The sequence below is a fragment of the Zingiber officinale genome, chromosome 3B, assembly GCF_018446385.1.
Source record: "Zingiber officinale cultivar Zhangliang chromosome 3B, Zo_v1.1, whole genome shotgun sequence".
Lineage (NCBI taxonomy): Eukaryota > Viridiplantae > Streptophyta > Magnoliopsida > Zingiberales > Zingiberaceae > Zingiber > Zingiber officinale.
The window spans coordinates 107,181,323-107,193,877 of NC_055991.1; the positions used below are offsets into that span (position 1 = coordinate 107,181,323).

The 12,555-nt window shown below is 35.4% G+C and overlaps 1 protein-coding gene across 1 annotated transcript; it reads right to left on the bottom strand.

Moving 5' to 3' along the window:
- Window positions 1–80: 80 nt before the first annotated feature.
- LOC121967232 lies at window positions 81–12,245 on the bottom strand. Its single transcript, XM_042517328.1, has 4 exons — window positions 11,417–12,245; window positions 11,130–11,329; window positions 793–873; window positions 81–704 (listed from the first exon to the last, which is right to left on the bottom strand). Exons 1-4 carry the CDS (start codon window positions 12,087–12,089, stop codon window positions 324–326), a joined length of 1,335 nt encoding a protein of 444 aa, XP_042373262.1. The 5' UTR covers window positions 12,090–12,245; the 3' UTR covers window positions 81–323.
- Window positions 12,246–12,555: the final 310 nt, after the last annotated feature.

Sequence of the window (12,555 nt, forward strand, 5' to 3'; positions counted from 1 at the left end):
CTGTTCTTGATAGCCTGCATAATCACTCACCCAAATACAGAACAGCTCTCTGCTCAATCAATTATCAGCGGCGCACAAAGTAAAATAATAAAGGTAACACAAGGATATCGAATTACCACGCATTAGACAGATATGTTCTCTAAACAAATTTATCTTTTAGTGCTTTCTAAACAAGTTATCAGTAGTTCAAGATTCATTACCCAAAATCCAAGGAGATGCATCCAATATATAACACTAAAAGCCAACAGATTTTGCGTGAGTTGGTTATATAGCTAGTTCTTAAATCGATAGTGCCCCTCAGGTAAAATAGCTAGTTCTTAAATCTAGGCACTAGTATCCAGCTCAAGATTGGAAGGGGCATGACTTCCGTGATTAGTATAATTAGCTGAACCACCAGATCGACCCCCTCTTCCCTTAGCACTATAATAGTTTCTAGGGTAGTAGTTGGAGTCATAGTACTGACTCCAGCCATTCTGGTAGCTGTCAATACCACCTCGGCCACCACGATAACCTCTCCTGCCTCCAGGACCACCAATACCACCACGAACTCCACCTCGATTATTGTGGTAAGGCCTACGCGAATGATATTGGTGTTCTTTCTGCTCCACATCCCTAGCATTTAGGTTTTCTGAAACTATTTCTGGTTTTTCTTGCTCTTGGTTGGATACAGCAACTGCTGGAAAGCTGACGGTGTCTATTTCATCCTGCAAGTGGAACCAAAAGAAAGAAACATGTAGAAAATTGAAGATCAATTTTAGTTGGGACAAAAAAGGATTGAATTGTAGCGGTTACAATGATTAGTTGTTCATCAGCAAGGCCAAGTTCATGATCCAGGTAAACTTCATTTGGTTGAAATTCTTGCTGTTCATCCTCCTGCAGTAAAACAAACATCAGATTTCACTGTGTTCCACAAATATTATTAAACAAACAAGATTCTCATTTCGAAAACAGAAAGGAAAATTTTGACGCTAGCAATAGGTAAAAGTTAAAACAAATGTATTATCAGGAATACAAGGCACTAAGAATAAAAATCAATAAGGATTTAAGAGTAATTGTAGACTACGATTGTTTCATACTTTCTTTATCTAATTTTGTCTATATCATGTCATAATAAAAGCTTATTTTGAACAAGAGCCAAGTCTAATATGATCAAGGAGATCCATTCTAGTTTGTCCTATTCTCCAATTCCCCCACCAACCTCTTCCATCTCTTTCTATTTTTAATCCTTCAATTGGTATCATAGCAAACTGATCCAATACTTCTGTCTCACCTTCTTCCTCTTCTTCTCCTTTCCGGATACCCCTTTTCTTTCGCCTCCCTATCTTATCTTCATCTTCTCTAAAACACTAACTTCTCTTCTATATTCCCCTGCCCCTCTTCTCTTTTTCCAAGTCCTTATTCTACATTTAATGATTTTCCCCTACATCAACAGCCGTCTGTCTAAGCTATTCACACACTCTTGGGCATAGCATAGACAAAGCTCACAGCCAATTGTTATTTGGCCTTCTCATCCTCAACATTGCTCATCCCCAACTTTGGCCACTTAAAGGCTCAAACCCTGAATCCGATATGCTTCTCAAAATCCAATATATTTTAGTTACTTTTTGATGTGCAGCATGCAGACAATGGAAATGGCACTTTGTTTAATATTGGGTGCATAGCAGAATAGTCATAACGTATACAGATTATAGAATCAATTTTAGGTATACTGTGTTCCAAATTAACTACTTATAAATACTGAATAAATGTTTGGCATTCGATCAATTAAACTAATCTGTTCTACAGAAAACACACACACCAAATAGTGTATATTTTTTTCTAAGGTCTAATTACTTGGATGAAGATCTGGAAGAGATAAGGGACAGTCTCACAAAATTGCATATGTAACTCCATCATTTATGCATATTTTTGTCACTTTCCCTCCTCTCTTTCATATATTCCATCATAGTAATCAGCCCTAAGAGAATAAAGCACTAACAATGTTTTGATAGCAAACTATAAGAAGAAGAAGAGTCGTGTGAGAAAAAAAAACACAATATATGAAAGGATAAATTTACATGCCTTAGTCCTGCATATAGAAAGTTTCTTCGACTTAAACCAAGAACCACTAGATGAAGAGGAATAAATGTGTAGTACCAAAGCATACCCCTTAAAAAGGTAAACTAAAAAGAACTACAGAACATCAAGTAGTTCTATTTTCTTGTGTCAATTTGATTAATTAAAAATCTGTAAAAAAATTAACACCTTTCTAGTGAATGGTTGACAATGGAAGGTGCATGTGCAAATTTTACATCTAAATTTTCATGCGCATAGAATGAGCTCTACATTAGCTACTCCAGGTACAAAAAGCATAAAAGTCATGTCACATGTCTAATTTAAGTTAGCAACACTAGTCAGAGAAAGAATAATAAATTCAGGAAACACCTAAGAAAACATCAAATGGCAGCAGAAGACACTCTTTTGTAATAGTTAAAAATAAAATTTTATTTCATTTTACTTTTCCATATATTCAAATTTGGCTTCACTTTATTCAATGTTTACTGTTACAAGGTTGAATCTAAGGCTTGATTTTCCTGAAGGATAAGTTGCAAACAGAATAGGAGCAAGATATAAGTCAACAGATAGATCATCCTTCAGTTGTTTCAATTTATGGAAAGATAAGTATTTGAATGAATAAACTTGAGCATCTATCCATCGTAACTCATCCACCACCACATCGAAAACTAATGGAAACTTGGTGAACATTGAAAAATCATCCGTGACCTCTCTCTATATGCGTTAAATAGAATAACTTGAAGAAATGATTTTGGGAGGACTTAGATGAAATATTATAAAATATTCCACCAAATGAAATGATTTTAATAGGATGTGATCTAAATGGGCATGTCGGAGTGAAAAATGAGGAATATGAGAGAGTACATGGGAATTATGGGTTTGGAACGAGGAATGAGGAAGGGAAAACTATATTAGATTTTACGATAGCATATGACCTTATATTAGCTAATACGTTTTTTAAGAAAAGAGAAGAACACTTAGTCACATTCAAAAGTGGGAATAATAAATCGCAAATTGACTTTCTTATGGTTAGGAAGAAGGATAGAAAGATTTGTAAAGATTACAAAGTCATCTCTAGAGAAAGCTTAGCTACCCAACATAGGGTAGTAGTGTTGGATATACGCCTCAAACATAGTATCAATAGAAAGAAAATATATACAATTCCTAGAATTAAGTGGTGGAAGTTAAAGGATGGAAAACAAAATATATTCAAGGAGAAGGTAGAAGTACAAGTATTCGGTGAAATATACGATGACTCTAATACAACATGGATAAGATGGTATCAAAGTTGAAAATAATAGCTAAAAGTCTACTCAATAAGTCAAAGGGACATGCACCACTAAGTAAAGAATCTTGGTGGTGGAATGAGAAAGTACAAGAGAAAGTGACGGAAAAATGAATAGCTTATAAGGAATTATATATTTGTAAGAACAAGGAAAACTTAAAAAAATATACAATAGCCAAGAAAAAAGCTAAAAAAGTAGTGAGTGAAGCAAAAAATGAAACTTTTGAACGGTTATATCGAAAATTGGATACAAAAGAAGGGGAAAGAGACATTTATAGAATAGCTAAAATGAGATAAAGGAAAACAAGAGATCTTAGCCAAATAAAATGTATTAAAGATGAATGTAATAGGGTATTAGTAAATTATGGAGAAATAAAAGAGCGGTGGAAGAGGTATTTTCATCAACTTTTTAATGAAGGTTTAGGTGACCAACTTAACTTAGGTAATTTAATTAGGTCAAATGAGCATAGAAATTTTAATTTTTATCGTAGAATTCAAACATCAAGTTTTAAATGAGATGCACAATGGAAAAGTCGTTGGACCAGATGATATTCCGATAAAGGTATGGAAGTGCTTAGGGAAACAAGGTATTGAATGGCTTACAAAATTATTTAACATGATATTGAAAACGAAAAGAATGTCTGATCAATGGAGGATAAGTACTCTAATTCCCTTATATAAGAACAAGGGAGACATACAAAATTGTGCAAACTATAGGGGTATTAAACTAATGAGTCATACTATGAAATTTTGGGAAAAAGTAATAGAAAAAATATTAAGGAAGGAGAACATAGTGACAGAAAATTAATTTGGGTTCATGTCTGGAAGGTCGACAATAGAAGCTATACATCTCCTTAGACAATTAATTGAAAAATATCGGGAGCAAAAACAAGATCTACACATGGTATTCATTGACTTAGAAAAAGCTTATGATAGAGTCCCAAGAGAAATTATATGAAAAATTTTAGAAAAGAGAGGTGTTAGCGTAACATATATTGAACTAATTAAGGATATGTATGAGGATGTAACGACCAGAGTAAAGACTTCAGGCGGAGTAACTGAAGCATTTCCAATAAAGATAGGGTTACATCAAGAATCAACACTAAGTCCCTATCTTTTTACACTAATTATGGACAAACTCACTGCACACATTCAAGACACAGTACTGTGGTGCATGTTGTTTGCAGATGATATTATTTTGGTAGATGAGACACGTGAAGTAGTAAATGCTAAGCTAGAATCTTGGAGGGAAACACTAGAAGGGAAAGGTTTTAAGCTTAGTAGATTAAAGACAGAATATATGGAATTTAAGTTTAGCAATATTAGAAGTAATGAAACAATTGTTAAGATAGGAGAGGACGAGTTGCCAGGAACCGAGAGATTTAAATAATTAGGATCATTTTTACAAAATGATGGAGGGATTGAGAGAGACGTCTTACATAGAATACAAGCAGGATGGGTGAAATGGAGGGGAGCGTCGGGTGTTTTATGTGACCGTAAAGTATCTCTTAAACTTAAAGGTAAGTTCTATAAAACCGCTGTTAGACCTGCTATGTTATATGGAACTGAATGTTGGGCTATGACTCGAGTACATGAGCATAAGATGAGAGTTGCAAAGATGAGGATATTAAGGTGGATGTGTGGACATACGAAGATGGACAAAATAAGGAATGAGAGCATTAGAGAGAAAATCGGAGTTGCATCTATTGAGGACAAACTCCGAGAGGCACGTTTAAGATGGTACGAACATGTACTTAGACGACCAATAAATGCTCCAGTTAAGCGATGTGAAATTATGATAAACATGCATATCAAACGAGGAAGAGGAAAACCAAAAAAGACTTAGTTATCAACAATAAAACAAGATAAAATTTATTCAAATATAGATGATGATATAATAGGAGATAGAGCTCAATGGCGTAAAAGATTCATACAGCCGACCCCACCTTGTGGGAAAAGGCTTAGTTGTTGTTGTTGTAGAATAACTTGAAGAAAAATTCATTTTTAATCCTTTCCCTCCATTCTTCATATATACCCTTGTTTTTCATTTTTTTTTTAGGAAGGAAACAATGAAAAGATGGAACTCCAAAGAAAGAAAATGCCGGTCCATAGAATATGGGGCCTACAAGCAACCCATTTGTTGTTACAAAAATAGCACAGTATAAAACTAAGATATTTCAACATGACAAAATGAATTATTAGATTTCTTAAATAATATTAGAAATCCTGGAGTCTCTGTTGCAGGCAGCGGAAGTAACATGGTAATAGTATTAGATATAAGGTATTGTGAATTTCATGGTTTCAAGCACTGATAGGTAGTGCCCAGCAATGTTAAAATATATCATTCAAATTGTTGACCGATATATGGGTAAATTTCATTGTGTCACCATAGTGACACAAGTTCAGTGATACCAACTAATACAGGCCCGTCTCAACCAATCTCGTTTGGCTCCATCCCATGACTAATCATTTGATTTTGTCACAGAAAGGAGAAGCAATATGAGGGAAGGGAAAGTGAGGAAACACCAACAAAGCACATCATTAATAAAGAAGAGCGATCAAATCAGAGTAGGAGAAGACAATATGTATCCATATCATGTAGTCTAGTTCTCCATGGTTTATCATGATATACATATGTATTACATGAACAAACCAATTCCAATACTAAAAATGTCCTAAGAGATTTAATCTAGGTTTCGGAAAATTCTCATAGAATATGAAGGATCTAATGCTCTCATTCAATTCACGACACTCATTTCTGTATAGTAAGGCATAACCCTTAGTGTTTGTTATATTTTTACAACTTGGTAACCAAAAATTTAAATTCAATTAACAATTTAATTGCTATAGGCTTATACAACCTAACTGGAAGATGATCAAAAAATTAAAATTCATTTAAGTTGATTGTAGCATATTTTTGAAATGTGTCTGCATCACACATTACTAAAACTATATCATTTCGGTCTGAGATCGAAACTTTGCACAAAATGGTATTGTAAAGCATTGCAGATTTATTTCCATATAGATATACAACTATATATACCTATAATTATTCCTAGTTATTTAATACAATCTATTTCTTCATAGTATCAAATTCCCATTTCAAGGTCAAAGTTTTCCACAAATTATCCCCTTAAGGGTAGGTGAACGACCTCCCCTCTCATCTTTCAATACTTTTCCTCTGACCCAAACACTCTCATCTTTTTAACCTCGAATTTAACATAGTATCATATCCCCAATTCAAAGATTGGAAAGAGATATCTATTTTTACTCTAGGACCATTAAATGCTTTCTTTTTCCATCATACTATTGCCATTATTGTATGTGCCACTTATAGGAGAAGCCCACTTGAGAGACTTGCTTGGGAGATCTTGTTTTTCCTCCTAGTTCCAAATAATCTTTCTCTTCTTTCTTTATGCTCATCCATTTTCTCTTTATCCTCTCAATTATTGATGCTTTCAAGGAATCATCGCCCTATGTACTCCATCAACTATTTCCAAAGCTTTGATAATTTGAGATTGAGGGGATTATTGGTTGTTGTGCTTTGTTAACTACTTAAATATTTTTCGCCTACATGTGAATATCATATTTTGTTTCCATTTCATTATGGTCATTTCTTAGTTTATACAACAAACAAACATAGATAGTACCTATGCTGCAATTTGAAGTGCTAAAAGCATTAGATATTATTTGGATTTAGTCCCATACTGGTCATACATGTATACGAAATGATTCCTTATGGCATATATAATATTTTTCCTTTATCAAACTCAACCAAGCAAAATGATATTTATCCAATAAGCACATTATCATAATTGATCGAGTTCACATCAAGTTCCAAAAGCAACTCATGCAACTGCTGGCAATGTGTATCATAATACTTTATCATATAATACCAGTCCAAATTTGGCTGGCGTGATGGAGGTGCTAACCATATTATGTTCCAACTTTACCATATCAACTTCCAGGTCACATGTCAAAGACATGGATATCAAAGCTCTTAGAGAAGTATTTATGAGGGTTCTCAAATTTATGAACTATTTAATATATTTTACTCGTAGACAACAGGTTGACAAGCTCAAAACTATAATATGGTTAATTGGCATACCACCGATCTAAAAAAGTTGGATACATCATAATATACTCAATGTAAAACCCCTAAAAATTAGCATGTCTCTCTTAATATGCTCGATAGAATTATTGTACTGAGGAAAGAAATACAACAACAACGACAAACAACAACCCAACCTTATCCCGCTAAGTGGAGTCAGTTAATTCATGATGATTCCCACTATTGAGGAAAGAAATAGATAAAAAAAAACCAACTCAATAGGTTGATGAGCTGATTCATGCTGAAATTGATTGGCTTACCACTTGACCTAAAGCACAAGCTATTAGGAAAGGGACCAATTTATATATTTGTATCCTTTATACTGTATTTTCATGTGTAAGCGGGTATAGTTCATTTGATTGAAAATACAACATAAGAATTAATGAGAAAATACTTTTTACATAACCACTTATCCCAAAAGCTTGAATCGCTAGAGAAGAGATTATTTATGTATTTATATTAACTATATCTAGAAACATACTAGTAGATACCTCAATAGAACTATCAAGCAATTTGCCAATTGATAAAAAAGAGTCTCACATTCTTGATTGGTCATCTCTTTATATTTATTTTAGCTTTTAGACTCTTAAACTACTATAAAAAATTCTAAGAATTTGAGTCAAGATTATAAACCGTGATTCCAGGGAAAGGTGATTAGCTAATCGCTTAGCGCCTAGGAAGTAGTCGGACACCTAATCAAGAACCTAGAAGACCAACATTAGAATATCATTAAAATAGACACTGGAATTTACAATCATTTATCACATTACTGAAACTCAGAATCCACATATCAACAAAATATATCTTATTTCACATTGCAACTAATCATGCAAAAACTACAACAAAACATAAGATTCTCAATGACAAATCCACATTGTAAGAAAACACATAGCAAATTCATAATTAGTGCCGTCATAATATAATATCCGGCCTTTTCATCAAGCCACTAAACCGCCTTTTCCATTATTAAATGTACCTTCCTAAATTAACCCTTAATCCCTAATCCAATTGACCTAGTTATGCCTAAGCAACATAGACAAATTGTTGAGGTTGATTATTTGATTTTTGAAGCACCCGCCTAAAAATGGTCACCTATAATGCAAGCAAAGCAGAGATCTATCAAAACCATGAAGGTAGCTGCCTAGGCCACTTTTTTGAAATCATGTTTTGGGTCACAACTAATGGCACATGATAAGCTTCTCTAAGGGAGGAAGTCAGTAGGAGAGTTTCTGATGTAGTATTAGGTCCCACTTAAGGATTCTTTTATCTTGCAAGAAGGATCTCTAAGTGAGGTAGAAAATGTGTCTATTATATGAATAGTAGCATGCTCAATGTTTCTCATATCAAGAAGCTCCTTTGGAATTAGGTCTTGAGAGTCAATTAAAGGTTCTCTGGTCTTGGAGAAGGGTCACTAAATAAGGTAAAAGCTTTGATTATTATCTCTTGAGGAATTAAGTTTTGTATCTCTTACATTATCTTTAGTTTCCTTTTCAAGTTAAGTCTGAGGAAAGTAATCCTGTGACTATTCTAGAATTAAAATTTAAAAAAAAAATCAAGTTCTTTAATCTTAGAGGAAGGGTAATTAGATTATATGTGAGCTCCAACTAGTATCTCTTGGAATACTAAGTTGGATCTTTCAATTTAAGTACAAGGGGTTTTGATTTGTTGCTATGAGTTATAACTAGTCCTGTTTCAGATTCATTAGGTTTGACAAGATTAAACTTAATAGTACTCTCATTATTTAGAGGCATATGCGCTTACCCTCCATTGTATCTAACAAACAGATCATAAACCAAGTTAGAGGCAACATACACGGGAAAATCATCATGCCAAATTTTTGTCACTAGTTTTTCATTTTGATGAACTAATCAACCTCTCTAGTGACTCATAAAGAGGTGCTCATTGGTGACTCATAAAGAGGTACAATTCACCTAAGAAATTTTGCATGGGCAAGGATGTTATTAAAGTTCAAGTTGTATTCCAGTGATTGTTGTAGTGGAGATTGTTAAGGATCCACTTATGATTAGGTAAATGTACAAGGACCTGGATGTAAATAGTATTAATCTAAAACATCTATAAAGGTAGAGACACTTTTGAATTTTCCCCCAATACACAGAGATTATGTTTATGTGAAGATAAGATCATGCATTTCCACATGTAACCTGTTATGGATGTCAATACAAAAGTATCCTAAATTCTATCTCTGATGATTCACCTAAAGAATTAACTTATTTCTCTTCATCTTTAACCACTCAGTTCTTGATTGTACCAGTATTAGGATCTTTCCTAGGCATTCAGTGCTGTAATTGTTGGTCAGAATGCATAATAGGATTTGAAATGAATTTCCTTATCTGAGTGATTTATTTGTGTTGAACTCTTCCTTATGAATTATCAAATGGCTTCAAGAAATTGATAAATCTGCAAAAGGTAACAGATTATTAGAACGTTCTTGGTTGTTAAATTTAGTCTACAGATTCAACTCCCATTAATAGCAGCTACATTTCTCTCATTTTGTGGTGGCAGTTCATCATGATTTAGTTGTCAGATAACAACGAGAGGAGGGGAGGGAAAGCGAAAACCAAAAATGGAAATCCAAGCTTCCTCATTCTTACTGAGTTTTATTTAACACTTGTTTAAGTTTTTACTCTTCAAAAATGAAGATTCTTATTAATCATATTAGTCTGAAAATAGTTTTCAGTATACCAAAAGTACAAAAAGTTGGGTTATACAATAATCCTTTAAATTTTTCCCCCAAAAAACACACACAAAAAAAAATGAAGACAGCTTTAAGTTAGGTTACTTCATCTCAATATGACAATCTTTTAACAAATAATTTCTTAAAATTTGCTCCCAATGATTCACTTTCTACATATAACCAATACAGAGACTATGTTGTTTGTGGCATTATAGCTAAACCCAAATGTTATATTCTACAGAAGAATAATTGCTAAAAGTGATGAGTTATAATTCAAATATCAACCCAAACTTAGAAATCAGAATTAGAAAAGGAAAAAAAAATGCTAGATTTCAATCCAAAAATTCAAATGCCCCCATTAAATCCCTGCATCACAGGGTCACCAAAGTACCTCATGGGAAAAATGCAGTATGGAGGAGCTATAGGCCTGTTGCTGATGTAGCAGTTTTGTCACAGTTCTCTTTTCTAGCAATAAATGTAAGATCCCCACAAGCCTCACTCTCTTCAATCACATAATTGTCAAGATTCAAGCTTAAAATCACATTGAAAAAGCTTCTAAAAGTGAATAAGATGCTTTGAGGGTCATTTTAGCACACTTAATAATCCTTACCCACATATTTTGCTGCACTAGTGGGATAAGAGGTCAAAACTTGCATAACTGGAATATGTAATGTAGCAAACCCACAAAACATAAAATGGAAAACAAATTTCTCTTTTTCTAGCGTAGTAACCATCCTATGTTTGAGTAAATTCCTAGGGAGCATTCACCAACAATAATCAGTAGTTATTAGGACCCAAATGTCCACAATTGATGCAACACAGTTTCTACTTCAAAATTTTTCACTTCTCAAAGTAGAGTGGATCCATTGGGTAAGCATATGAATGACAAATACATGACAAGATAATCTGAATGAATAAAATATAAATTAAAGGAAAATGAAAAATTAGCTCATACAAGAAAAATCATAAAATTTCACATTCACCTCAGGCACAACTCGAATTTGGACATCTTTAGATTGTCCTACTGATGAGGCCACTGTCGTTGCCTCACTAATATGAACCTGACAAGAAGCACCATACTTCCCCACAGCAGCTGCCACATCACCAGGGGCCTTCATTTCTGGCGTAGTGGTGAAGTAGTCCGAAGCCAAAATCTTGTTCAACTTTTCTCTCAATCCAGAATCTAAATTGTCCACAACATGTACGTCAAAACCAACAAACAATGCGGAAAAAGAAACCTATCATCCACATATAACCAAAAGGCACTAACAGGTGAGCGATGCCCCAGGCTGGATAGGCTGATCAGCGTTCATAAGCCAGAGCTTTGCGTGCTGAAGGCAGGCGTGGAGAGCGTCCTTATGCGAGACAACTGAATAGACCGGCCGCGAAGTTAGAAAGGAGCCAAGCGTCGATATCGCATCGAGATCCTGCTCGCCAAGGAGGTCGGTGGCATCGTCCGTCACGTAGTCGTAGGTCAAGCAGCAGCCACGCTCGTGAGTCCTGGTCAACATCATCGCCGCAAACTCGCTCTGCGGCTTGACATCGAACAGGCACCCGAAATAGGCCAAGGTCAAAATGTCAATCACGGCCCGATCCGGCTCTTCCTTGTCATCAGCAGGGATAGGGGTTTCTTCTTGAGGGGTAGAGAGAGGAGGAGGAGGAGATACGGCAGGGGCGGTGTCGGAAGAGGCGCGGTCGAGCTCCTCCTGGACTGCTGCGGCGAGAGGACCCTGAAGCTTCTCGTACTCGTCGATGAGAGTGAGGATTGTGGGCTTGGAGCGGAGAACCTCTTCCTGCTCCTTGTTGAGCGGCTTCCCTTGTGCGATGCTCTCCTCCATCTGTAAGATGCGGTTGTGCTTCTTGCGCAGGGCTCGGAGACGCTTGTTCATCATGGTCATCACAGGCCCATCAGCCAACGCCGACTCCGACACCGAAGACGCCATCACTTCCTCCTCTCTGCTTCTCCTCCCGTCGGTGTGATACTACGGAGCAATCGGAAACGTGTCCCGTTCACCGGAGGCGGCGGCTTTTGGGCTTCTCTTCTACCGCGTGGGTAGCAGGGACGGAAGGAGGAAGGCGTGGAAATTGGGACTGGCGAAGAGGAAAGGCTTTAAGGCCTGGGATTGCGAAGAGGTCGGCTTTAGGGCCTTGTTTACTTGGGTGGAAATATGGGTGGACTATTAACAGATAATTGTGATTTTGGAAGAATTCTCAAATCAGTGCCTCCAAGTTTCAAAATTTCTAAAATGTCTCCCACACATTCAAATTTTTCAAAAAGAAAAAATTCACTTGCTCTTTTTTAAGACCATGAAAGTTTTTTATATATATAATATTATTAATTATGATCAAACTCAATTAGAACAAGATAGGACTACCCGTCTCCTAATACTTTTCGATAAAATGATGGAG

Excerpts from the sequence above, each read along its gene's own strand:
- LOC121967232 (XM_042517328.1), bottom strand. The coding sequence starts at position 12,089 with ATGGCGTCTTCGGTGTCGGAGTCGGCGTTGGCTGATGGGCCTGTGATG. Across the intron at positions 874-11,129 it reads AAATTCGAGTTGTGCCTGAG|GAGGATGAACAGCAAGAATT; the intron begins GTGAATGTGAAA and ends GTTTTACTGCAG. Across the intron at positions 705-792 it reads CTGATGAACAACTAATCATT|GATGAAATAGACACCGTCAG; the intron begins GTAACCGCTACA and ends TTCCACTTGCAG.